The sequence below is a fragment of the Aphidius gifuensis genome, linkage group LG1 (genome assembly GCF_014905175.1).
Source record: "Aphidius gifuensis isolate YNYX2018 linkage group LG1, ASM1490517v1, whole genome shotgun sequence".
Taxonomy (NCBI): Eukaryota; Metazoa; Arthropoda; class Insecta; order Hymenoptera; family Braconidae; genus Aphidius; species Aphidius gifuensis.
In genome coordinates this window covers 17,781,252-17,805,087 of record NC_057788.1, presented here as the reverse complement: position 1 = coordinate 17,805,087, position 23,836 = coordinate 17,781,252, and the positions used below count along the sequence as shown (strand labels likewise).

Genomic DNA, 23,836 nt, shown 5'->3' with positions numbered 1-23,836 from the left:
GTCCGTCCTTAAATCCAACATATAGTATTTATTTCAACACTAATATATTATTGCGTTTGTATAATTGATAAAAATTAGTTATTATTTTTTCACTATTGTTGATAATGTCTATTGAAACTATAGTATAAAAGAGAGAATTCATTTATTATGGCGTTATTTATAAAAAAATTTTATTTGTTAATTAAATTTTACTTTATAACTGAAAATAATCGAATAAAAACTTACAAGATTAATTTTTATTATCGATATATAATTTTCTAAATAGTCGATACATAAGCTTGAAGTTATTTTATATAAAAAAATTTTTCATCAATAAACAGGAGTGCCGAAAGTATGGAATTTATTTGTTTTTCTGTATATACATATGTATGACTGACTATAAATTTTTTTTTTTTATCCTCCACAACAAAGTTAATTTAAAAATCATAGCTTGGTAGCTTGACCAGACCAAGTCTTTATCAGTCTTTATGACCACGACAAAAACAAAAGTCACGAAATGAGAATGTTTCTGAACGGACTCCAAGGGTGAATATTTAAATAGCATGAGACATGTACTTGCCTTGAACGATTTCCGAGCGTGTTTTCTTTACATAATCGTTGTCATGGTTACTAGTTCTTGACATTTATTATTATTTATATAAAAATATACCTATTCTTCATTATATTATTCTTCCAATTTAAATTTATTCTTGATATTTGTCAAATAATTATATCATTTTGGAATAATCATGTTTAGTCGAAGTCAGTCAGTTGAAAAGTATCACAATAATAGTGAAGAAGAAATTCGAAATGAAGATGATAATTACTCATATAGTGACGAGTCAATCTGGAACGATGACTTTGATGAACAATCAGCGATGACAAATATTACAGCGAGATCATCACTGATCACTGATGTAACTTCCTCTTTTGTCTCTGATCAATCAACGAAAATACCGGAAAGACCAGTAAGATGTTTTTTGTCCCCTGTATCTCGAGATAGCTCTAGTTGTAATCAACGTCGAAAAAATATGAGCTTTACAAACACAGAAACTATGAGAATTGAAAGGGACAATCAATTACTTTTGAGAAAAATAATGGAACAGCAAAAAAATTCTAAATGTGTGTTAAGTCAAACGAATCTTAGACCCAGTAGTTCGGGAATTAATAGAAGTAGGCTGCAGAAAAAAATTGAAGAAGACAATTTGGTATTTGAGAATAATTATTAATCATATGTTAACATTCATCGTTAATTTTAATTGCTTAATTTTTTTTTTTTTTAAGGATCTGCTGAGGAGAATTCAAAATGTTAAATCTAGTTCACTGTCAGGAAAAAAAAAAAAAAGATCTGTTGGACAAATGTTAAATGTATAAAAACAATAAATCTGATAAAAATATTGACAAAAAAATTCACTTGGCGTTTTAAAATCAATAAATAATTTATTTATTTATCAGCTTTTGGGTTTTATTTTAACACAAGAAATAACAGTCTTACACAGTAGGTACATAACTACGAGTAATCAAGATCAATAGTTTCGGGTGGATAACTTGTTCACATTTTATTTTTGTGTTATTTCAAACAATGCATCAGTAGCAGTTAAAATTGTTTGCACATTTTAAATTCCAATTTATTACAATTTCTTTATAGGCTGTACTTTTAAATTAATAAAACCAATTATCAATATTTTTATACAATGTATGAAAAAATAACAACTTGAATAAATATTCAAAAAAATTATTAAATAGATTTGAACAATAAAATTTATTAATCAATGTGATTTAAATAATTAAGAAGAAAAAAAAAATTCATTATACGTGTGTGCGGAAAACTAAATAACTTTTTTTAAAAAAAAAAATTCAAGAAATAATTCATTCTTTATTAAAATTATGTTACGAACATAATTTATTTTGTCATTTACGTATATAATTTTAAATTTAAATACTTTTTTTTTTGCCTTTTTTTACTTCTGCTTTGTAATACATCAAGTACCTAAAATCAAATATGTGATTATCACAACCGTCACTTTTTTTTTTTTTTGTTAAGAAAAAAAAACAAAAAAAAATTATTCTTATCACAATCATTTAATTATTACTTTTTGATAAAAAAAAATATTTTTATTGTTTTTGCGATGTATCAACTGGATTCCATATACTGCTGAGTGATTTGAATGGATCAAAACCAGATGGTTCCTGGGTATTTTCATCAGTTTGTTGCATTAATGATGTTTGTAATGGCGTTATGGGTTGGGACGGTGTTTCCCAAGGGGCAGCTGCCCAAACTCCACCAGTATTGACACCCCAAACACCACTGCGTTCTTCGCCAACAGCCCCTCTAGCATAAGAGCTGTCCCAATTTGTCTCAGCCCAATTATTATCCTTGAACGTATCCGATGAGTCAAGCAGTTTATCAACAACTTTATACGTCGTTTGTTCATGAAGGTAATCTTTTTTTTCTGGTAAATAATTCGTATTTGATACCTTATCATTCAAACATTGGCAGTTTATTTGATCATCAAAAGTCTCAAGTTCAATCATCGGTTCATTTGTTTCGAGCAAATCATCATACGGTACTAACTCCCGCTCATAATTTGACTCAAATGAATTTGCAAAAAAACTTGGCGACATTTGATGATGATGATACTGACGTTGATAATTATTAGGATATTGATTCTGATGCCTGTGAGCCAATGCCATGCTATCATGTTGTTTATAAACATCTAGTGTATCTTGTGAATGATTAGCAAATTGTTGAGCAGTAAATTTTGTTGATAAACTTGAATATTCAACAATTGGTTTATAAATTATTGGAGTTTTATTATCGTTGTCAGAGAACTGATTTGTATCATGATATATTTGGTGATCTTGACTTGTGTCCTGTTTGATTAATGATGAACAAGCTGTCAGTGAAAATGGTGGTGATGTATTATCTGAATTTCGAGCAACAACGTCACTGAACTTTGCACGACTCTCACTCCAACGCGATGATGAAGATGATGATGATGATGATGATGATGATGATGATGATGATGATGATGATGATGATGATGATGATGATGATGATGATGATGATGATGATGATGATGATGATGATGATGATGATGATGATGATGATGGTGGTGGTGGAAGTGGAGGTGGTGGTGGAGGTGGTGGAAAAAGCAATGTATGAGATAATAAAGATGATACTCTTGTAGTTGGTTTTAAAATTCCTGGTTTTTGTTCAATTCCAATTGATTTTATGGGAGTTTTATCGATTTTTATTAATTTTTTATACTCTACTTTATCTTTTTTTGGTGAATTTTTTGTTTTGGGTGATTTTGTTGTCACAAAATTCTCGGAATTTTTTATTTTAGTTATTGGTGATGACATTGTTATTGTTGTTGTTGGTGATGTTGATGTTCTTGATATTGTCGTTATTTGATATAATTTATTTGTATTTCTTTTCCATCTATATAAATTTTCATGTCGTTCTTTTTGATCCTCATCATCATCGCTATCACTCTCATAAATATCGCGAAAATCAATTGTATTGTCAACTGCTTTTATTTGTTTGTTTCCAGATAACTTAATATTCATTTTTGTATCAACTTTTAAATGATCATAATCTTTGCTATTTAGTTGGTCTTTATAATTTGATGATGATTCAGTTGTTGTTGATTTATCTTCTTCAGAATATTGCAGTTTTTGACTAGTATTATCATATTTTTTGTAAGATGAGTTATTATTAATATTACTATTATTATCATTATTATTATTATTATTATTATTATTACTTTGTTGTAATGTTAATTTACGGATCTTGTCTTTTGTTATATCAATTACAATATTACTTCCATTGTCATCTTTTTTATTATGTGTATTGTTATTTTTACATACAATTAGACTAGATTTTATTATTGAGTTTGTCATTTTATTATCAAACTCATGACTATCATTTTTATCATAATCTATTTGTTTTTTCTTTTTTTTTTGTATTATTTCATTCGTATAATCAAAACAATTATTATCAATTTGTTTAATAATATTAAAATTTTTTATTTCCATATCAATTTTAAATTTTTTTTCTTCTTCAATTGTCCAATCAGGTATTATAGTGTTCTTATGATCTTTATCATTTTTATTAATTTTTTTAACATTCAATAAATTCCAATCCGGTTCATCTTTTTTCTTTATTTTTTCATCAAGATTATTTTTATTGCTATCTTTAACTGTATTAACTTGCATTGCTAGTTGTCTCAAGTCCAATTGTTGTACTGGACTTGATCGTGGATCAAGTGCTATTTTTAAGACTTGATTTGTGTCTGTTAATGACATCATAATTAGTATTATACCTAATAAAGCAATGATTGCTATTGAAAATAATTTTATATTAGCTTCCCATGGATGTTTATTTAATATAACTGAACATTTTTCAATAATCTTTGGTGGTATTATTGTTAATAATGTCATTTTTACGAGACCATTATCATCAAAATCTGTTTCTGTTTTATTTAGTTTTAAACTAGTCGATATCCAAAGTTCACGTGTAACTTGTGACATAGTAAAATCTGGAGTAAATGCAATATATATATTTTTCGTTGCATTTGGATTTAGTTTAAATGAGTCACAATTAATAATATGAAAACCATATCCTTCACACAATAATCCATTTATATAAAAATTATTAAAATCAATTGGTAATTCACCAGTATTTTTAGCAATAAATGATTTTTTAACAGTTAAGTTTGTATTTTTTATTTTACGTAATTTATTATTACGTTCACAATTTTTCAAATTTTTTTCTGTTAATTCAAATGATAATGGCACTGGTGAGCCTGGATTTTTATCGTCAAATTCAAATTTGGCATAAACACCACGACCTTCAAGACCTACAACTTCAAGAATTGTTAAATTATTACGAATATATAGAACTCCAGATGATGATAATGGCTTAAATGGTGTATAAAGTAATTTAACAATTTTAGTTTCACCAGGTTTTAAAAATATTGGCAATGAATCAACTGCTGTCACAGTATCCCATATTTTATCAAATAATTTTCTTTCTTCATCATCATCTAGTTGAATTTTAAATTCACTATCAACTGTTGCCGAACAATCATTACACATTAATTTAAATCTATCTGGTAGTGATTGATAAAGACGTTGACCTTGGGGATAGTTTATATCCATAACAAGTTGTATCAATAATGGCTTTGTACTTGGATTGAATAATTTTATATTTTTAACTGATGTATTTCCAACTTGTGTCAATGGAAATTTTATCAATGTGCGATTTTTTTTATTGTTCGATATTAATGATGGCCAGTATGGTTTTATGTTGACTGAAAATTTATGTCCTCGTACTTCAGTTGTATCAAGTCGCATTGTGATGTTCCATACAATGCCCCCAGCTGTTGAATTAAGAAATGTTGAGTATCTTGCGTTTAAAAGATTTAAGTCAGAATCACGTGTGTGAGAAGGTAAATTGAATGTATGTAGCCATTGATTGCCGGATGAATCATTTAAAGAAAGGCCAAGATAGCAGTGTTCATTGCAAGTAACAGAAGGATCGATTCTGATTGAGCCGATGATATTATCACCTTTGGAAATTCTTGGTAATGCTAATTCATCAGCAGGTATATACGTTATTCTTTTGTCTTGATTAACAGGTGATACAAATTTAACTTCCATTGAACGTGAAAATGTCGAATGTATTTTAATTTGTTGCATGCATATTGAACCAGGGAAACAATCCGTAAATATCAATTTTTTTAAAGATATTTTACCATGTGCAACACGCATATAAACTGGAACAATTAAACGTTCATAATTCGTACGCACAAATACATCACCAACAATTGTATCATCTTCAATAATTTGTGTTTTAACTTTAATTTTAAATATTGCTAAATAACCTGGTTTTATACTTTGATTACCAGAATAACTGCATATAGTTATGTTTTTAATTTCTTTCTCAATGTATTTTGATGGTGTATTTTGACATCCCATTAATTCAATAACAGCACCAGGCATATTAACACCCCAACCATGCAATTCAATATTTATTGGATTCGTATTTTCAAGAGCAAATATTGCTTCATTTTCAGTACCACTACTTACTGTACCAAAATTCATTGTACCGCGGTTATTCTCATATTCATCGGGTATTATTTTTTTAACTTTACCATCATAACGTAATAATGGTATATCTGTTGTTGATATGTTTGTATGAATTAAAATTGATGACTGTAATTTACTATTATCATTTAATTTATCTGAATTAATATGAAGTGTAAATATTGTTAAATCTTCATTTGGCTTTAGTACTTTTGGAATAAAATTTTTTATTGTAAAAAATTCTATAGCATTATCAGATAGTGTTACATTTGTTAATGCAAGTGATTGTTTAAAACGATTTTTAACTGTAAAATTACGTGGTTCATTTGAGTGAGGTGAACAATAGTGAGCGAATGTTGTATTAATTTCAAGACCACCTTGTATAACTTGAACAATCCAAGGAATTGATAATTTTTGACTTGAACCACCTGGACCAATTCCTTTAATTAATAATTTTCCTTTAAAATGTTGAAGATCAAGACCCTCTTTCCAATCATAAATCAATGTGCCAACTGAAATTGGTTTTTCTGTATCACCTGCTATTGATATTGTTTGAAATTCAATTTTTAATGCTTTTGATACAGGTGTACTTATTATATTGACAATTTTAATTGGTTTTTTTGCTGAATTTCGCATGAGGATTGGATAACGAAGTGGTGGCTGAAGAGAACCACCCATACCAAGATTTATCGATGCTGAATTACCACCCCAATGTAATCCAGCATTGTGACTAACTTCAACTTCAACAGCAACAACCATTAATTCATCACTGTTGTTAACTTTAAATCTTACATATGCTGTGTGATTTTTTTCAGCGTGTGCATTTAAGTGTAATTTTATTATTGGCTTTGTTTGATAAGGAGGTATTTCCCATAATTCACGTGAGCCTTCAGCTTCACCTGATGGTAACTCTAAATGAAATTCACCACCACTGCTGTAAACTTCTGTCACCTACACCAAAATAATAATAATAATAATTTTAAATTAAATAAAAGCATACGAAAATATACATAAATAAATTAATGTCATTTTAATTTTAAATCCAATTCATGAGACAAAATAATTTTTTATTATGAACTTGTTTTTTTACCTGCATTGATTCAGGGTGAGGATTGTGAATGTAAATGAGAGGTGTAAATGATGCATTAAGAGGCAGCTTAACTCCAACAACGGGATGAAGTCTATAAGGACTATTTACACTGGATCCTTTGACCTGAAAGAATCAATTTAAAAATATATTATTAAAGTTCAAGTTTACGTATAAAAATATACAATCCAATGAAATGGAATCCTATGTGATCCAAATTATTATATCAAAGTAAATTTATGAATAAATGTATATTACCAAAATTCATTTCAGAAATTTAATAATGATTCAAAACAAATTTCATTTTTAATTTTTACATAATAATAACATTAGCGACAATAACAAATTGGAAAAAAAAAACAAAAAATTATTGATCAAATTTTGAATTTAATTATTATAAAAACTTCTATCGTATTTTAGTAAATATTTAAAAAATAAATCTAAATGAGTTTTTTAGATGAAAAATTGTTGACATCAAAAACTTTTTGTTTGACGAGTGATGTGTCTTACAATACATTTGTTATCAGTATATGACATGATAGCAAGTATTTTCAAATTAAAAAAAAAACCAGTGGTTTATTTATCTGACTTTTTTACCTGATACTTAAGTATTCCATCTGAAGTATGAATAAAAAGATGACTGTTGATTTCACCTTCATCTCTGCCAAGGAAAACAACGGTAAACGTTGTGTTTCCGAGTGGTGGAATGACCTTGAACCAAGGTATTAAATTAAATTATCAAAAAATGTTTTTTTTTTTTTTAACTCAAATAATTTATAAACTTATACTTTGTCTTGAAAAAATGATGAATGAAAGTGTTGAGTACTTCCTGATATCGATGTCAAATGCACAGTTCGGTTTCTATCATTATTAATCAGTGTTACTATTTCCTGATGAGGAACTCCGAGTTGTCTGATGTTAAAAAAAAAAAATAATAAATTGTAAAGAAATATGAAATATATCAAAATAAAAAAATGTATAATTTATTTATTACCTTTCTTTGAAGTCTAAAATACGTGGTTCAAAATGTATGTAAGATATTGAATCTCGGATATTTTTATCGTCTAATATTGAATCCCTTGAATACAATAGCAAAAAATTTGAATTATATAATACAATTATTAATATTTGAAATATATTTAGTCATTATATTTTAAGTTTAAAAATAGGAAAGGTAAAAAAAGATGATTATAAAGTTAAGATTAAAAAAAAACTGTATGTATTAGTTAAAAGCAAAGAAAAAAAAATGATAAAAATAAATTTTAAAGCAAATACCCTGAAGCAGTTTATCATTAGACAACAATCAAAAAAAAAAATTTATATTATATTACTTCGTCACCAACTGATTAGAAAATACGCAGTTTCAGCTTAAATAAACGAAATTATTAATTTGTTTTCAAAAAAGAATAACGAAAAAATTAACTTTCCTATTTTTAAAACTCACCCATGGTGTTTATTTATTATGTTCTTACCCAGTTCTATGCACTGAACTGCTAAAATCCTATTTAAAAAAAATATAAATTCATCAATAATGTTTTGGATCAAGAATTTTTTTTTTAATTATTCATTAAAAATCAACTGACCTTGTGCATTGTTATTGGCATGTTTTCTAGTAGATACTGCACCTCGCTATCATCCTGAACAAAAACTAAAAAATAATAATAATAACAAATAATTAAAACTCATTGCCAAATAACAAATAATTTAGATTTTATTTTTGACCTTCAAATTCACAATTTATAAGTCCGAAAAAAAAAAAAAGTAAAAAAAGTCACGGAGTGAAATCTTGATTATGACATAATCTGTTATTTATTTATTTTATTAGAAAAATATATATATATATATATATTGTCTTTCAATACAAAGGACAAAATGTATCTAGAAAATAAAAAAAACACTCTAAAACCACATGATTATGCAAAATAAATAAAAAAAAAATGGAGCATTAACTTGTAAAATAAGTCGAATAAAATAAAAAGTACTTATTTGAATATTTAAAAAAAAATAAAAAACTTACCATTGTTATGACCGTGAAAGGATGGTCTACTTTGCATAGGTGAATCAAAAAATATTAACAAAAACAAGTAACAGCATATTCTGGTTCCAATCATAATATTATTGCTTATTATCTTGAATAAGTTGAATAACTGAAAACATTTAAAATATAATTTTTTTAGTCAAGAACTTATCATTTAATCCCCGTGAAAAAATATAATGTTTAAGCAGTATTTGGCCATTGCTTAAGTTATAACTGGAGGTTTGTAGTAGTGGTAAAGATGGTAATGTGAAGAGGTTTCGGGAGGGAGGTAGATGATAAAAAAAATATAAATATACCATATATATATACCTATATATATCTATATCTATGACGTGACATGTGGGGTTAAAGAGGATGAGGGGAATGATTAATGATTATTATATGTATATTGATATTATGTGTATCAGAATTTTTGCAATATCGATTATTTTTCTATTGAACAATCCATAATAGTTTTTAAATCATTGAAGAACAACACCAGATGTTATTAATTAATAATTTTTCAAACTAACCACAATACGTCATTATTTGAATGTCTAATTAATTCACATAATAAATATACACATTTTTCAACTTTTCATCACAATATTTTGATGCATGATAATTTTCAATGATTTTTTTGTACACGTACATACATAAATACATGCATACATACGTCATAAGGTGTATTCTTTCATGGCGGATTTTCTGGCGGATTTCCACCTCCACTGCATGTCCCTTCTTTTTTTTATCCCTTCTTTGAACGTTGAACGTTAAGAAGGGGAGCTCAAGCGCTCAAAGTAGGAGTAAAAAAAAGAAGGGACATGTAGTGGAGGTGGGAATCCGCCAGAAAATCCGCCATGAAAAAATATCCCTACGGCTTACTCAAGAAGACTATCAAAGACTATGTAGAAACCATATATGTAATACTACATATATGGTAGAAACATTAGGTGCGTTCTTTGACTTGCGGGAGCCTGCGGGTATCCCCACCTCTAGCGATCCCTCTCTACTCTTTTTCCCTTTCTTTTTCTAACTTGCGTGAAATTTCGTTACTGCGCTTCCAATTCCACGCAAATCAGAAGAAAAAAGGGAAAAAAAGTAGAGAGGGATCGTTAGAGGTGGGGATACCCGCAGGCTCCCGCTAGCGAAAGAACGCACCTCTAGTCTTTTTGGGCCTACTACTACGTTATTATTATTATATTTTTGTTCTCATTTGTTCTCTCTCTCGAGTCTCGCTGTCTCTCGCGCGCCATTGGTAATGCTGGTGTTTATATTACTGACGTATGTTGCTGACTAACCTGCGACGCGCGCACATTTGGAGGGAACTCTAACAGGAAGTTTCTTTGTAGGATATATGTAAAATTTTTTTTTTTTTCTTTCTCTAAATCTCTATTGTGCCCGTGCCCGTCTGTGCCCGACTGCCCGTCGTATCAACTATCAGCACTTATTTTGCACAACATTCCTGTTTGGTATCGACGAACGTTAGTCGGAAGAATTAAAATTTATAATAAAATACTACTTAATTTGAAATAATAAGGTAAATTATTAATTTTATATTTTGATACTTATACATTATGAAATTTTATTTGGGATTAACAAATGTTTGTCGTGATATTAACATTAATTTATTAGAGCTTAACATGTTAAAAAACGTGACTGAAGTATTCTCCATGTGCATGAAAAGTCAGGTTATAAAATTTTTTTTTCTTTTGTATTATTTGTTTCTTGATTTTTTTATTTATCTTTTTACAAGTCTACTTTTATTTTTGAATTGATTGTCTAAATTACACAGATTTATAAATAATTCATGTTCAACTTTTAAAATATTACAATTTTTCGTGTACAAAAAAAAGAGCTTTGAAGTGGCTTTAATATTTTTTAAAATGAGATGAAAAAAACATAGTTTCGCGTTTATAATTACCTTTTTCAAGCTCTTCTACCTTCCAAAGTATTCATTATTTATTTATGTTTGTTTTTTAATTGGTTTTTTTTTTTTTTCGGTTTATTTCTGTTCGATTTGCCCTTGTTGTTTCTTTACCCTGATGGTCAAATAGTGCCATGACAGATCCAGAAAGAGCAGACAGCAGTGACATGGAATCAATTGAAGATGATGATTCAAAGGTTCCCATGTACAATCCATCAGAAGTACTTGCTGCTTTGCGAAATCGTTTTCGTATGGCTGCAGAAATGGAGGTAATTGAAAATTTAATGTAAAAAATAGTATATTCAAATATTATCTAATTATTAAAAAAAAATGAATTAATATTTTTTATTTAATTTACAGAATCTTTCAGAACCAGTAAAACGCAAAATTAAAGCATTAAAGCAACTTCAACTCGTCTCTGTTAATCTCGAGGCAAAATTCTACGAAGAAGTACATGCATTGGAGGCAAAATATCATCAAATGAATGCAAGTGTTTACGATAAAAGAAGTAAAATAGTTGCTGGTGTCTATGAGCCAACAGATGAAGAGTGCGAATGGAAGAGCGATGATGAAGATGAGGAGGAAAAACTCACTGATGATCTCCAAAAAAAAGTCAAGGTTACAGATGGTAAAGTTGAAGAACAAAACAAAGATACTAAGGGTATTCCCGATTTCTGGTTAACCATATTCAGAAATGTTGGTATGCTTGCTGAAATGATTCAGGAACATGATGAACCAATTCTTAAACATCTTTATGATATCCAAGTAATATTCTTGGAAGGCTTAAACCCAATGGTAATTTTACTTTTATCAATTCTTGATAATGCTTTTGTGTATAAATATTTAAATGTAATTATTATTTTTTAATTAACGGATTGCGTTTTTTTTTTTTGAAGGGCTTTGTTCTTGAGTTTCACTTTGAGCCAAATGAATATTTTTCAAACTCAGTTCTTACCAAGGAATATTTTATGAAATGTACACCCGAGGAAGATGATCCGTTTGGTTTTGAGGGACCTGAAATATACAAGAGTGTTGGTTGTACAATTGATTGGAAAAAAGGGAAAAATGTAACAGTTAAAACAATCAAGAAAAATCAAAAACACAAGTCACGTGGTGCAATGCGTTCAGTTACCAAGGTTGTACAAAATGACTCATTCTTCAACTTTTTTACTCCACCAGTTGGTAAGTATTTTATTATTAACAATTTGATTTTAGAATTGACTTGAGCAATATTTTTAGCATGTCACTAATGATATTATTTAAAATTGATCGGATGTTAAATGCCAAATGAGATCGTTAAACTTTGGGTATAATCTGAATGTTGATTATATAATTAACCTATTTTTTTCAAATCTATATCTTCCAATCAATAACGCCTGATTTAAAAGAGTATTTTTTTTTTTTTTTTCTACTTTCAATTTTTAAAATTTACACTTTTTTAAATTTTCAGTTCCAGAAGACCCAGAAGCTGAACTTGATGAAGATCTCCAGGCTTTAATGACAAGTGACTTCGAAATTGGTCATTATATTCGTGAACGAATCGTTCCACGTGCTGTCTTGTACTTTACTGGTAATTATTGTTATTTTAAATATCAATTCGAAAAATAAATTAAATTCATTGAAAACTGTACCATTGATGTTTAATTTTTCTGGTTACTTCAGGTGAAGGTCTCGAAGATGAAGGTGACGAATTCGAAGATGAAGAGGATGATGAAGATGAGGAAAATTCTGATGAAGACATCGATGAAGAAGATAATGAAGTTCCAACTGGTGGACAAAAAAAAAATGTACAAAAAAAAATATCTGCTGATGGGCAAGAGTGTAAACAACAGTAAAACGAACAAATAAACTGCATTTATCTCCAATTTCAATCAACACAAGAGAATTATATGAAAAAATTATCATTCTGAAAATCCAATTTTAACATGACTTACATAATATTTTATTCATATTAAAAACTATTGAATAAAAATCAATTAAAAAAAAATTAGAAAAAAAAAAAATTATGGCAGCCAGCCTAAGCATCGTTACAAATTATCTTTATTCTTATGATCAGGTTCAGTCAAGAAACACCAACTATTTCTTGCATGTTTTTTCTAATGAATTGCTTATCAAAATATTTTGTTGATTTGTTTCTTACAATAAATTATCAGTTTTATCATTTGTACTATTGGCTTTTATTTGAAGATTTATTAAGAAATATCTAACGGAGCACTAAAATGCAGAGAAAGTTATAAGGTTCATATCTAATTAGCCTAGGTTTGGTGAATCTAGAATAAACTATTATACTTATTCTATAGAAGTTTTTTTGGAGAATATTGGAGTAAAGTTGAAGTTCTTTTAGAGTTGATGGTTTAATTATCACCAATTAATTAAAATTTATAGGTGCAGGCAGTTCAGACTTTTTTAATTGAATTTTTTTTTTTTTTTTGGAGTCAAGGTAATTTGAAAAATTAGAATAAACAATAAAATCTCATTGAGGGTTGTCCAATTGAGGTACAATTCGGCTAAATTAAAAATGGTGTCAATGCTATGAAATTTATAAAATAGATAATTGAGATAGTAATACACCTTTTTATTAAAAAAAACGTTTTTTTGTGATAATGCTTTCTTTTTTTTAATTAATATTTCAAGTTGCCGTTATTTTTAGATGTTAAGCATATACTCTTGCTGATCGAACCTGATCGAATTGTTCCTTAAGGGATTACCATCACCAATCAAAAACGCAGATAGAGCCTTGAAATTTTTTGAGCAGATTAATGAAATAATAATACATACGCTCAAATTTTTTGATAATTTTCTTGTAGCTAATTACTTAGTAATTAATTACTAAAGTAGGCTACTTTTTTGAAGGTTATACATAGGTTCTTATGGAGAGTCCGGTTTAGTTTTTAGAAACCTGGTTAGCAATTTTATGGAAAACGCAGATAGCTTTTTCAAAAACTACAGATAGATAGAGGAAACAATAAGGAAAGTTTTGATATAAAAATTAATAGGGCTTTGAGACCTTTTTATTTTACAATAAATAAAAATAAATTTTTGTCTTTGTCTAAATACTCAAGTTGAAGTGAGAAACAAGATTTTCTCTTTCTTTTTTATCTCGTTCGCACTCATAGAAATATTATGTTTCTAAATTTCATACGCAAGAGGTCGACCTAGAGATCTCTAGATATGCGGGGGTAATCCCTTAATAGGTGCTTTCTTTTGTGTTTTTATTTTTTTTCACTTTAATGCGCATGAACATGCACATGCGCATATTATGCAAACATGAGAAGAGAACAGTGGCGTCGAACAAATAATTCTTAAAAAATAAGAATTAAAACATGGTTGATCCAGCTCCTTATGTCCTACGCTGTTGCAATCTGACTTTTTGCCGACTGCGCATTCAACTGCGCATGCGCGAAAATAAACAGGAAAAAAAATAAACACCCAAAAGAAAGCACCTAATATTGAGAGTAGGAATGCGCAATGGTCAGGAATCATAATCGGCGTGTAGCAATAATTTAAAGGCATGTGGCCATTAGGTGCTTTCTTTTGTGTATTTATTTTTTTTATCCTAATGCGCATGACCATGCACATGCGCAAGTGGTGCAAACTTAAGGAGAGAACAGTAGCGTCGAGCAAATAATTCTTAAAAAATAAGAATTAAAACATAGCCGATCCAACCCCTCATGTCTTACGCAGTTGCAAACTGACTTTTTGCTGATTGCGCATTCAACTGCGCATGCCAAAAATAAATAGGAAAAAAAATAAAAGGTGCTTTCTTTTGTGTATTTATTTTTTTTCACTTCAATGCGCATGACCATGCACATGCGCATATTATGCAAACATGAGAAGAGAACAGTGGCGTCGAACAAATAATTTTCAAAAAATAAGAATTAAAACATAGCGGATCCAGCCTCTTATGTCCTACGCTGTTGCAAACTGACTTTTTGCTGACTGCGCATTCAATTGCGCATGCGCAAAAATAAACACGAAAAGAAATAAATACACAAAAGAAAGCACCTACTAGCATAGTTTTACGACCAAGTTCTATGCCATAGCACTTGTGTCACTATATCTCACTAGAAATTTACCAGAAAATGGCCGCCGAGGACTATGTTGAAAAAATGCTGCAGCATTTTCAGCATAGAACTGCTAACTTCACACTAGTTTTTTTTTTTGATACAGCCAACATTAAAACAATACAACAACAATAGTTAGCGTTGTTAATAAATTTGTTTGTTTATATTTACACATGTATAGTACATACCTATATATAATGATTGACTGTCAAAATATCAAATTGTCAACAAATAAGAAAGGTTATATTTTTATTTATCTATTATGTGTTTGTAAGCAAGTTGGTACAGCTGAAACAATTTCCAGAAACGATAAAAACGCCGCCCTATAGCCGTTATATGTGAATTTTTTCTTCCATAGTACTATGGCATAGAACTTGGTCGAAAAACTATGCTAGTGGTCACAAGCCTTAAAAGTTAATAGCTGTGTTCGATGGTCGTCTCGGCTCAGTTCCGTCTCACTTACGGCAGTCCAATTCACAGGGCATTACAATTTAGGGCTTTTTTCCTCCACTGGCGGCGCTTGTGGAGCTTTTGTATGTGAAATCTATATAAAAAAAATTTAACAAGCGCCATCAGCGGCCAAAAAAAGCCCTAAATTGTATAAAATTTGCCCTGTGAATTGGACTGCAGCTCACTTATGGCGCTAGCGACGTACGGTTGTTTGAAGAACTACAAAGGAACAAAATCTCAATACAGGTGCCTATCTATATCATCACTGTAAATAAACAATATTTATTGGGGCATTAATACAGTGATGATATAGATAAGCACCTGTATTGAGATTTTGTGCCTTTGTAGTTCTTCAAACAACCGTACGTCGCTAGCGCCATAAGTGAGCCGTAAGTGAGACGGAACTGAGCCGAGACGACCATCGAACACAGCTAATGTTATCAGTGTCTCGCGCGCGATCTGTAGTCTTCTATGAATGCTTCGACCACTAGATGACGCTTTATAACTATTCTCCTGTTGAGTTAATGCCTCTTATTGATACAAACCGAGGTCTATTAATTTTGTCGACCAAGGAAGCATTGAAGGCCTGAAGCAGTCACAATCTCTTTCATTTCACGTGTTGTCATCGTACAGGATACTATGGTGTGTATTATTTTTTCTCAATTTTTAATCCAAATTTTGAAATTAAATCCTAACTACTGTGCATTTAATACTTATTATTTTGAGTTTGTAATTGTTTCTAATTAACATTTAATAATTTCAGGCCGCTCACAAGACGTTGATTATTAAACGTAAGCTTGCTAAAAAGCTTAAGCAAAATCGTCCGATACCACAATGGGTTAGAATGAGAACAGGCAATACTATCAGGTACGATAATCACTATTAATTTAATATATTAATATTTTATAAAAAAAACAATGAATTTTCTTTGTTTTACTCTTTAATATTACTGCTACAAGTGTGGTCATTTTTCCAAAACTATATTGTTTATTTTGAGGTTATGTTTGTGTTATTTTTTTAAAATTGTATCTAGTGCAAAGACTGGAAATACTTTATTTCTTAATTCGGTGATATCAATACTAACTAATATTTCCGTGTCCTTCAGGTATAACGCCAAAAGACGTCACTGGAGAAGAACCAAGTTGAAGTTGTAAGGAGTAAAAACATTTCACAACCGAACATGCGGTCACCATCATCCTGATGCTGCTCAATTGTCGAATAATTTGAACAATGTTTGATATCTTACTTCTAATAAAAAAAAACTCAGAATGAATATAAAATTTGTTTTACATTTATTTATTTAAGATATTTATTAATAGTGTACAATTTATTAATTAACAGTAAATAAGTCTTATATTGAATTAGCAATTTTTCGTTCTCGCTGTTTGGTAATCCAATCTTCGAGCAGTTGATCTTTCGTCTTGGGTTCAGGACCAAAGTAGTGCTTGGGTGGCTGGCCTTCTTCCAAACGAACAAAATAATGAACATAACGATAACTAATTCGTCCCATTCTACCTTTAGCATGTTTTCTTATTCCTTTTACTACTTTTCCTTTGCCAACAAATGATTCAGCTGTAACAGTTATTTGTTTTAAAATCATCTAATTATTTTATCAGGAATTTTGAATTTAAAATCAGGATTTGCTTTCCAAAGATGAGTGACGTACAAACGTTTTAGAGAGTACTTTATGGCGGTTCAAAAAACCAAATTCATAATTAATTTTTCTGGGGCTTATTGGTTAACAAGTTAATTATATAAACAATGATGTTTTACTTACCAACCCAGAGATTGCTTTTGAATTCAACATTGTGCTGTTCTACAGCCATTTTTTGAGCTTCCAGAATTGTTTCTTTAGCAGCAACGGCACCTTTTTTTAAACAATGACTCAATTGTTTAATAGCTTCATCAACTGAAAGTCCACGAACCAGCACTGAGACGTACCACATTGTTTTTGGACTGTATTTGATGTTTGTCTTCATGTGACATACAAACTGAAATAAAAATTAATTTAAATTAATATTCGCAATTCAAAACATAGAAAATAATTATGTATATTGGATGAATATAGAATATTTTTCATCTACTAACTGCTGGTCTAGGCTTTTCACTAAGTTCTTGAGGTGGATAAATTTTTTCATTATATGTAAGCCATTTAGAAGGACCTTCTTTTTTCTCTTCTTCTAGATCTGAAAGCTTTGAAGATGTATGGAAATTTGCTCCAGGTATTGAAAATCTTGTCAGATTTGTTGGATTTGAACTAAAGCTGCACCCTGTCAATACACTTTGCCAACATCTTCTGATACACTGCATTTTTATTTATGAGTAGACTAAAAAAAAACAAAAAAATGTTAATTTCACTTTAATATACAAGCTAGAACTTTCCTTCTAAATCACTAATTACCCAATGAGTTTTATCAATATGAACCTCGGTTGGCGAAATTTGTTTATATTTGTATTTCTTCAATTCTGTCTTATGTTATGTCAATGAACGTACAATTAATCAATGTAAAATTTTATAACCTCAAGTTTCAGCCTGCACTGGCCTCCACTGTAGTGGTCTTCGATTTTTGCCGATGTATCGACAAGCCGATTTTAAATCGGAAAGTATCGAGTACTTTTACTCGATACTTTTTTTGGACCGATGTATCTATACTCGATACTTTTTTTCAAGAATCGGATAAAAAAATCAGGTGTATTGAGCCAAGAAAAATTATGGAATCACACAGTTAATTTTTTTTATTTTGGATTTCTTTTTCTATTTTTATTTGTTTGTAAACCATGGTTCTATTATATTAGAAAAAAAAATTTGTGTTTTCACCATTTTTCACTAGAGTGATGATGTCTTTACCTACCGAGTAACGTATGGCCTACCGCAGCCTACCATAAGATGGCATTTTTTTAATTTGATAAACAAATCAATAAATAATTATATAAATAAATAAAATTCTTTTATTTTTTCAAATATTCCTTATTTTCCAATAAATAAATAGTTTTAAAAAAAAATATATATTATGATCAAATAATAATTTATTCAGAAAAAAAAAAAAATTTAGGGCCGCAGACAGAGTCTGGATTTTTTGAATTTTCAACTTTTTCAAGTTTTTTTTTTTTAATGGGTAGAAATATTTCTTTGAAGAATTATAATATGCAAAAAAATCCTATTGGGAGTTCTTCAATTTATTATTAAAAAATATTATAACTTTTTAATTGTTGCTATGCGCTGATTAATCATTTCGGTCCATTGCGCATCCCTACTCCCAAATTCTCCCCCCATGCACTCTATCATCTTTTATGTTCTCTATCGTATTCCTGGTTTTTAAAGATTAAATTATAAAACAATAAATTTATATTCAAAAACTTTTTTTATTCTAAATCAAAATTTTGGAGTAATTTGGAGTAATTGTAAAAATAATGCTGTCACTTTTTCAACCCAGTTTAAAAAATCTCATAGAAACCACGAAAAAGCGTCAAATACACATCAAATGCTCATAGAATAATAATAATATCTATGAGCATTTGATGTGTATTTGACCCTTTTTCGCGGTTTCTATGAATTTTTTTTAACTGGGAATGTATTTACGTTGGGATTTGAGAGTGGGGATGCGCAATGGACCGGAATGATTAATCAGCGCATAGCAACAATTGAAAAGTTATATTTTTTAATAATAAATTGAAGAACTCTCAGTGGGATTTTTTTGCATATTATAATTCTCCAAAGAAATATCTACCAATTAAAAAAAAAAAACTTGAAAAAGTTGAAAATTAAAAAAATCCAGGCTGCCTGCGTCCCTAAATCCTAATTATTTGATATATTCATTAAACTATCAACTCCCAAAGAAAATTAACTTCACTCCAATATTCTCCAATAAAACTCCAAAAGAATCCATATAATAGTTTATTCTGATTCCATCAACCCCAGGCTCATTAGATGTGAACCTATAAATGATTAAATTATTATTGCGATAAAATGGCAAATAAAACACTGAAGTTCGCCATCTTGAAATACCTAACAGATTTTGATCGTACCCATGAATCGTACCCCTGTTGGTATGTAAGTTTTTCAGTCAGTTATTCAGATTTCAGAATAATATTCAGAATGATCGTTACCTTGAAAATGATATCGAATATCCGATATTTGACGTCTACTGATATCGAATAAAAATATATCGGTTAAGAATATCGGGTCCTCCGATATACCAGCTGATATGGATACCAATGGATACCGCACATCCCAAGACCCAAACTCTGCTGCTACCGTATACCTATACTTTATTACTTTTCGATTACGAAAAATGATACGCTTGGTGAATCATTTGGAAAAAATTCTAGATGTATCTAAAGTGTTCAAGCGATACATCAGCAAAAATTTTGAATACCATGAGGAAGTTGTTATGGCAATGAAAACTAAAAAACCTATTGTAGCTCTGGAATCAACTATCATAACACATGGTATGCCATATCCTGACAATCTTAATACTGCCATTGAAGTCGAAAACATTGTGAGAACACGGGTAATAACAATAAATTTTCTACATTAATTTCACAAGTATTTTGATTTAACAATTTATGATTCAGGGAGCAGTTCCAGCAACGATAGGAATTATAAATGGTCAAATTCACGTAGGATTGAATAAAACACAAATACAAAATTTAGCTGAAGAGTCTTGTGGTCCAAAGAGTGCAATAAAATGTTCACAGAGAGATATTTGCAGTCTAGTTGCTGGAAAATTACATGGAGGTACAACTGTTGGAGGAACAGTGACAATAGCACATTTGGCTGGAATATCGGTGATGGCCACAGGTGGAATTGGCGGAGTTCATCGAGGTGTAGAACAAACATTTGATATTAGCTCTGATCTAGTGGTTTTGGGAAAAACGCCAGTTGCTGTTATCTGTGCTGGAGTCAAGGCAATTCTCGATATTCCTAAGACTCTCGAATTTTTGGTAAATGCCAATTTAGTACATTGGGAACACACATCAATTCAAACACAATTTTATTAATTGGATTTGGAATTTATTTTTTGTTTATTGTCTGGTACCAATATCCCTAAAATTTATTATATTTTTTTCGACTTATATATTACAAAAAATCCCATCATTTTGAAAATGTCAAATAAAACCAAGACATTGACCATCATAATTTCACAGAGTTATGTCAATGACTGTTATTTAACTTGTATGTGTATGATATATTTTTTTATCAATTTCTGTTTATTTGATAAAAGATATTTATATGTATTATACATAGGAAACTCTGAGTGTTCCTGTGATATCAATTGGCGAAGATGACACATTTCCAGCATTTTATAGTCGTAGAACATCAGATTCAATTAAATCACCAAGCAGCATACTGACAACAGATGAAGCTGCTGAATGTATTCGAGCTCAAAGAAGTTTAGGAATTAATTCTGGCCTTATTTTTGCTGTTCCACTCCCAGAATCCGTAGCACTTGATTCAAGTGAAATTGAAAAATTTATTGACATGGCTATTCGAGAGTGTGATGATAAATGTATTCGAGGAAAAAGTGTCACACCTTATTTACTTAAAAGACTTACTGACTTGACTGAAGGAAGATCCTTAACAGCAAGTAAATATCACAATGTTTTAGTTATCATTTTTAATTTTGTTTATCTTTATGATATTCAAAAGTATAATAACGATGTGAACTGAATTATTCAATTTATTTTTTTTAACTTTTCTAGATAAGGTTTTAATAAAAAATAATGCTGCTGTGGCTGCTGATATTGCTGTGAAATTATCAAAACTATCTGAAGAAAAATTTACAAATGTTTTGACGTCATCCAGAGAAGAACAATTATTGGGTTTTCCAGTTGTTATTGGCGGGGTGACAGAAGACACAACATTGGCTGTTGAGGAGCCAGCAATCCAGGTAATGTTAATAAAAAAATTTCTTTTCTTTCAAATTTTTTCGTATTAATGTCGTAATAATATGGATAATAATGACGATCATAATGAACTAAATTTTTTTAAGATGAGAGTAATTTTAATACTAAATCTCATTTGCACTCATTATATACGTATTAAATAGGTGTTTATTTTTTTGAATGCTTTTTTTTTTTCAATTACATTCGTCTTATTTTAAGTAAATATTTATGCATATTTTTTTTTTTCACATGATACTTAAAGTAAGCGCTTTAGCAAAGTACATTGTTTTAATTTTTATTATGTCTTTTATCGTGGCTGAATTTTTTACTTTTCAATTCTTCAGTATATTTTTTTCATTTCGGTTTTTTTAATACATCTTATTGATGACCATTTTATTATAATTTTCATGATTTCTAAATATCTATTTTTTATATCTTACAAAAAGCAAAGCAATAAGGATATAGGAAAACAGTCTCGATAGTTTCTATTATTGGTTTTATTCATTTCTCTTTTTTTGTTTATTCCATTTTTGTATTCTTATATATTTTTCTTTTTTTTTTTTATCGTTATTAAATTATTTTTAATTATGTCACAAAAATACACGAACCAGCATGACGTTATTTGATTATAATTTTTTTATCGTTTACTTTATGCCCTAGATGGAAATATTTTCTTGTATTTCTCTAGTTTTTTTTAATAACTAATCCGCCTTTTTCGTATTTTTCCGCAATTGACTGAATTTGAAACTTCTCAGATAGATCAATTTCGGTGTAATACGAAATATCAAAAAAATTCAGATAAATAAAGCAAAAAAAGCGGAAAACGAAGTAAATACGGAGAAATATTTCCATTAGGGACGTTGAATTTTGTTTTTTATTGATTTTTTTATTCTTCGCGACAGTATTTTTTCTTTATTTTTCTTTTTAAGCAGGCACTATTCAAAGCTTCTATTTTATTTTCATCATTTTACCAAAGTTTTCATCATTATTATCTTATTGTAATATATCTATATATATATTGTTTTTTTCTTTCTTTTGTATACATTATACAATATTACTTATTATTTCTACAAAGTTAATTACAAATATTGTCTAAAACGACTTAATTTTTTTTCTTTCATAATGATTTACATTTTCATTTATTTCTAATAACTTATTTTATGAATCGGCGATTTTTCTATCTATATTTATTTCATTTTCAAAATGGTGTTTTTATTTATTAATAAATTTGTCAATATTTATATTTTATTGAAGATAAGGAGTTTCAAAAAAATGCCTTATAAACTTGTCTGATTTTTTCAAAGATTATCTGTTAGAACTGCAGATGATCGTTCATGTGAAATGACGATGACAACAATAAATATGCACACAATTTCTTTTATTAATAATATTTTCGTTCTTTTAATTCTTAAAAATTAGGGCATGCTGTTAGATCGACACATTTAAAATTGACACGGGCTAGTTAAACACATAAAATTTTCACGAATAAAAAAGACACAAATTAATTAGATACAATTTAAAACGACACAAATTAAATTCACACGTATTAATCGGACACATAATATTTTAAATATTTTATAAGACACACAAAAATATTACTCTTATAATTAGACACAAAATAATTCGACACAAAATAATTAATAAAAAATATAATAGACACATATAAATTATTATTAGACACATAAAAATACGACAATAATAAATTAGACACATTAAAAATAGAAACATTGAAGATAGACACATAATTAATCGACACGTAATAATCGGACACATTAAAATAAAAAACTTCAAAGAACGACACAATAAATTAGACACTATTTAAAACGACACAAATTAAATTGACATGTATTAATCGGACACATAATATTTTAATTATTTTATAAGACACATAAAAATATTATACTCATAGTTAGACACAAAATAATTCGACATGTATAATTAATAAAAAATATAATAGACACATATTAATTAATATTTGACACATAAAAATACGACAAAAATTAATTAGACACATAAATATAAAAATATCAAAGTTAGACACATAATATATTGACATGTTTTAATCGGACACATTAAAATAAAAGAACGACACAAATAAAATAAAATTTTAATAGTCGGACACATAGATTAGTTTGAGTCCCACATAGACAAATTCGTCTATTACAGTGTGTCGATAATACAGAAAAAAAATGAGAGATGGCACTGAATGTGTTTTTCTCTTTTTAAATGGTCAACGTTTTAAAAATTGAATTGATTTAATTAGATTACATAATTAATTGCAAAAATAATTAAATAACATAATTGAAAGACAAAGAATATGTGATATTTAATTA

The 23,836-nt window shown here is 28.9% G+C and overlaps 6 protein-coding genes across 10 annotated transcripts in view; 4 read left to right on the top strand and 2 right to left on the bottom strand.

Moving 5' to 3' along the window:
• Nucleotides 1-137: 137 nt before the first annotated feature.
• LOC122850261 lies at nucleotides 138-1,651 on the top strand. The gene is made up of 2 exons (XM_044149395.1): nucleotides 138-1,187; nucleotides 1,264-1,651. The coding sequence occupies exons 1-2, from the start codon at nucleotides 729-731 to the stop codon at nucleotides 1,351-1,353; spliced, it is 549 nt and encodes a 182-aa protein (XP_044005330.1). The 5' UTR covers nucleotides 138-728; the 3' UTR covers nucleotides 1,354-1,651.
• LOC122850042 (transmembrane protein 131) lies at nucleotides 1,508-9,868 on the bottom strand. Of its 3 annotated transcripts, none has more exons than XM_044149029.1 (9): nucleotides 9,853-9,868; nucleotides 9,177-9,306; nucleotides 8,743-8,807; nucleotides 8,632-8,660; nucleotides 8,154-8,237; nucleotides 7,948-8,071; nucleotides 7,757-7,870; nucleotides 7,163-7,285; nucleotides 1,508-7,023 (listed from the first exon to the last, which is right to left on the bottom strand). In XM_044149029.1, exons 2-9 carry the CDS (start codon nucleotides 9,268-9,270, stop codon nucleotides 2,095-2,097), a joined length of 5,562 nt encoding a protein of 1,853 aa, XP_044004964.1. In that variant the 5' UTR covers nucleotides 9,271-9,306; nucleotides 9,853-9,868; the 3' UTR covers nucleotides 1,508-2,094. The 3 variants fall into 3 exon arrangements, with proteins under 3 accessions (XP_044004964.1, XP_044004973.1, XP_044004956.1); XM_044149038.1 differs by having other exon boundaries at nucleotides 9,710-9,866; XM_044149021.1 differs by lacking the exon at nucleotides 9,853-9,868 and adding an exon at nucleotides 9,507-9,683.
• A 649-nt stretch (nucleotides 9,869-10,517) lies between these two features.
• Nucleotides 10,518-13,270, top strand: LOC122850193 (nucleosome assembly protein 1-like 1). Of its 2 annotated transcripts, none has more exons than XM_044149284.1 (6): nucleotides 10,518-10,716; nucleotides 11,245-11,372; nucleotides 11,464-11,898; nucleotides 12,000-12,285; nucleotides 12,554-12,673; nucleotides 12,766-13,270. In XM_044149284.1, the coding sequence occupies exons 2-6, from the start codon at nucleotides 11,271-11,273 to the stop codon at nucleotides 12,936-12,938; spliced, it is 1,116 nt and encodes a 371-aa protein (XP_044005219.1). In that variant the 5' UTR covers nucleotides 10,518-10,716; nucleotides 11,245-11,270; the 3' UTR covers nucleotides 12,939-13,270. The 2 variants fall into 2 exon arrangements, with proteins under 2 accessions (XP_044005219.1, XP_044005211.1); XM_044149276.1 differs by having other exon boundaries at nucleotides 10,526-10,716; nucleotides 11,234-11,372.
• A 2,856-nt stretch (nucleotides 13,271-16,126) lies between these two features.
• Nucleotides 16,127-16,775, top strand: LOC122850294 (60S ribosomal protein L39). The gene is made up of 3 exons (XM_044149456.1): nucleotides 16,127-16,259; nucleotides 16,381-16,484; nucleotides 16,723-16,775. The coding sequence occupies exons 1-3, from the start codon at nucleotides 16,257-16,259 to the stop codon at nucleotides 16,769-16,771; spliced, it is 156 nt and encodes a 51-aa protein (XP_044005391.1). The 5' UTR covers nucleotides 16,127-16,256; the 3' UTR covers nucleotides 16,772-16,775.
• Nucleotides 16,776-16,892: 117 nt separating this feature from the next.
• On the bottom strand, nucleotides 16,893-18,390 carry LOC122850246 (39S ribosomal protein L22, mitochondrial). The gene is made up of 4 exons (XM_044149370.1): nucleotides 18,019-18,390; nucleotides 17,706-17,944; nucleotides 17,395-17,608; nucleotides 16,893-17,189 (listed from the first exon to the last, which is right to left on the bottom strand). The coding sequence occupies exons 2-4, from the start codon at nucleotides 17,925-17,927 to the stop codon at nucleotides 16,969-16,971; spliced, it is 657 nt and encodes a 218-aa protein (XP_044005305.1). The 5' UTR covers nucleotides 17,928-17,944; nucleotides 18,019-18,390; the 3' UTR covers nucleotides 16,893-16,968.
• A 1,054-nt stretch (nucleotides 18,391-19,444) lies between these two features.
• LOC122850099 (pseudouridine-5'-phosphate glycosidase) overlaps nucleotides 19,445-23,836 on the top strand; it is a 76,031-nt gene continuing 71,639 nt past the window's right edge. For both annotated transcript variants that reach the window (XM_044149122.1, XM_044149130.1), the window contains exons 1-4: nucleotides 19,445-20,128; nucleotides 20,193-20,561; nucleotides 20,866-21,205; nucleotides 21,321-21,508. In XM_044149122.1, coding sequence (XP_044005057.1) covers nucleotides 19,823-20,128; nucleotides 20,193-20,561; nucleotides 20,866-21,205; nucleotides 21,321-21,508 — 1,203 coding nt within the window. In that variant the 5' untranslated portion in view covers nucleotides 19,445-19,822. The remainder of the gene's footprint in view (nucleotides 20,129-20,192; nucleotides 20,562-20,865; nucleotides 21,206-21,320; nucleotides 21,509-23,836) is intronic.

Bases quoted from the DNA above. Each gene is read 5' to 3' on its own strand.
- LOC122850193 (XM_044149276.1), top strand. From the start codon at position 11,238: ATGACAGATCCAGAAAGAGCAGACAGCAGTGACATGGAATCAATTGAA. The intron at 11,899-11,999 runs GTAATTTTACTT...TTTTTTTTGAAG, and splicing joins TGGAAGGCTTAAACCCAATG to GGCTTTGTTCTTGAGTTTCA. The intron at 12,286-12,553 runs GTAAGTATTTTA...TTAAATTTTCAG, and splicing joins CTTTTTTACTCCACCAGTTG to TTCCAGAAGACCCAGAAGCT.
- LOC122850261 (XM_044149395.1), top strand. From the start codon at position 729: ATGTTTAGTCGAAGTCAGTCAGTTGAAAAGTATCACAATAATAGTGAA. The intron at 1,188-1,263 runs GTATTTGAGAAT...TTTTTTTTTAAG, and splicing joins AAATTGAAGAAGACAATTTG to GATCTGCTGAGGAGAATTCA.
- LOC122850042 (XM_044149029.1), bottom strand. From the start codon at position 9,270: ATGATTGGAACCAGAATATGCTGTTACTTGTTTTTGTTAATATTTTTT. The intron at 8,661-8,742 runs GTCAGTTGATTT...TTTTTTAAATAG, and splicing joins TGCCAATAACAATGCACAAG to GATTTTAGCAGTTCAGTGCA. The intron at 8,072-8,153 runs GTAATAAATAAA...TTTTAACATCAG, and splicing joins ATTTTAGACTTCAAAGAAAG to ACAACTCGGAGTTCCTCATC.
- LOC122850294 (XM_044149456.1), top strand. The intron at 16,485-16,722 runs GTACGATAATCA...CGTGTCCTTCAG, and splicing joins AGAACAGGCAATACTATCAG to GTATAACGCCAAAAGACGTC.
- LOC122850246 (XM_044149370.1), bottom strand. From the start codon at position 17,927: ATGCAGTGTATCAGAAGATGTTGGCAAAGTGTATTGACAGGGTGCAGC. The intron at 17,609-17,705 runs GTTAGTAGATGA...TTTTTATTTCAG, and splicing joins GTGAAAAGCCTAGACCAGCA to TTTGTATGTCACATGAAGAC. The intron at 17,190-17,394 runs GTAAGTAAAACA...TAACTGTTACAG, and splicing joins CAAAAGCAATCTCTGGGTTG to CTGAATCATTTGTTGGCAAA.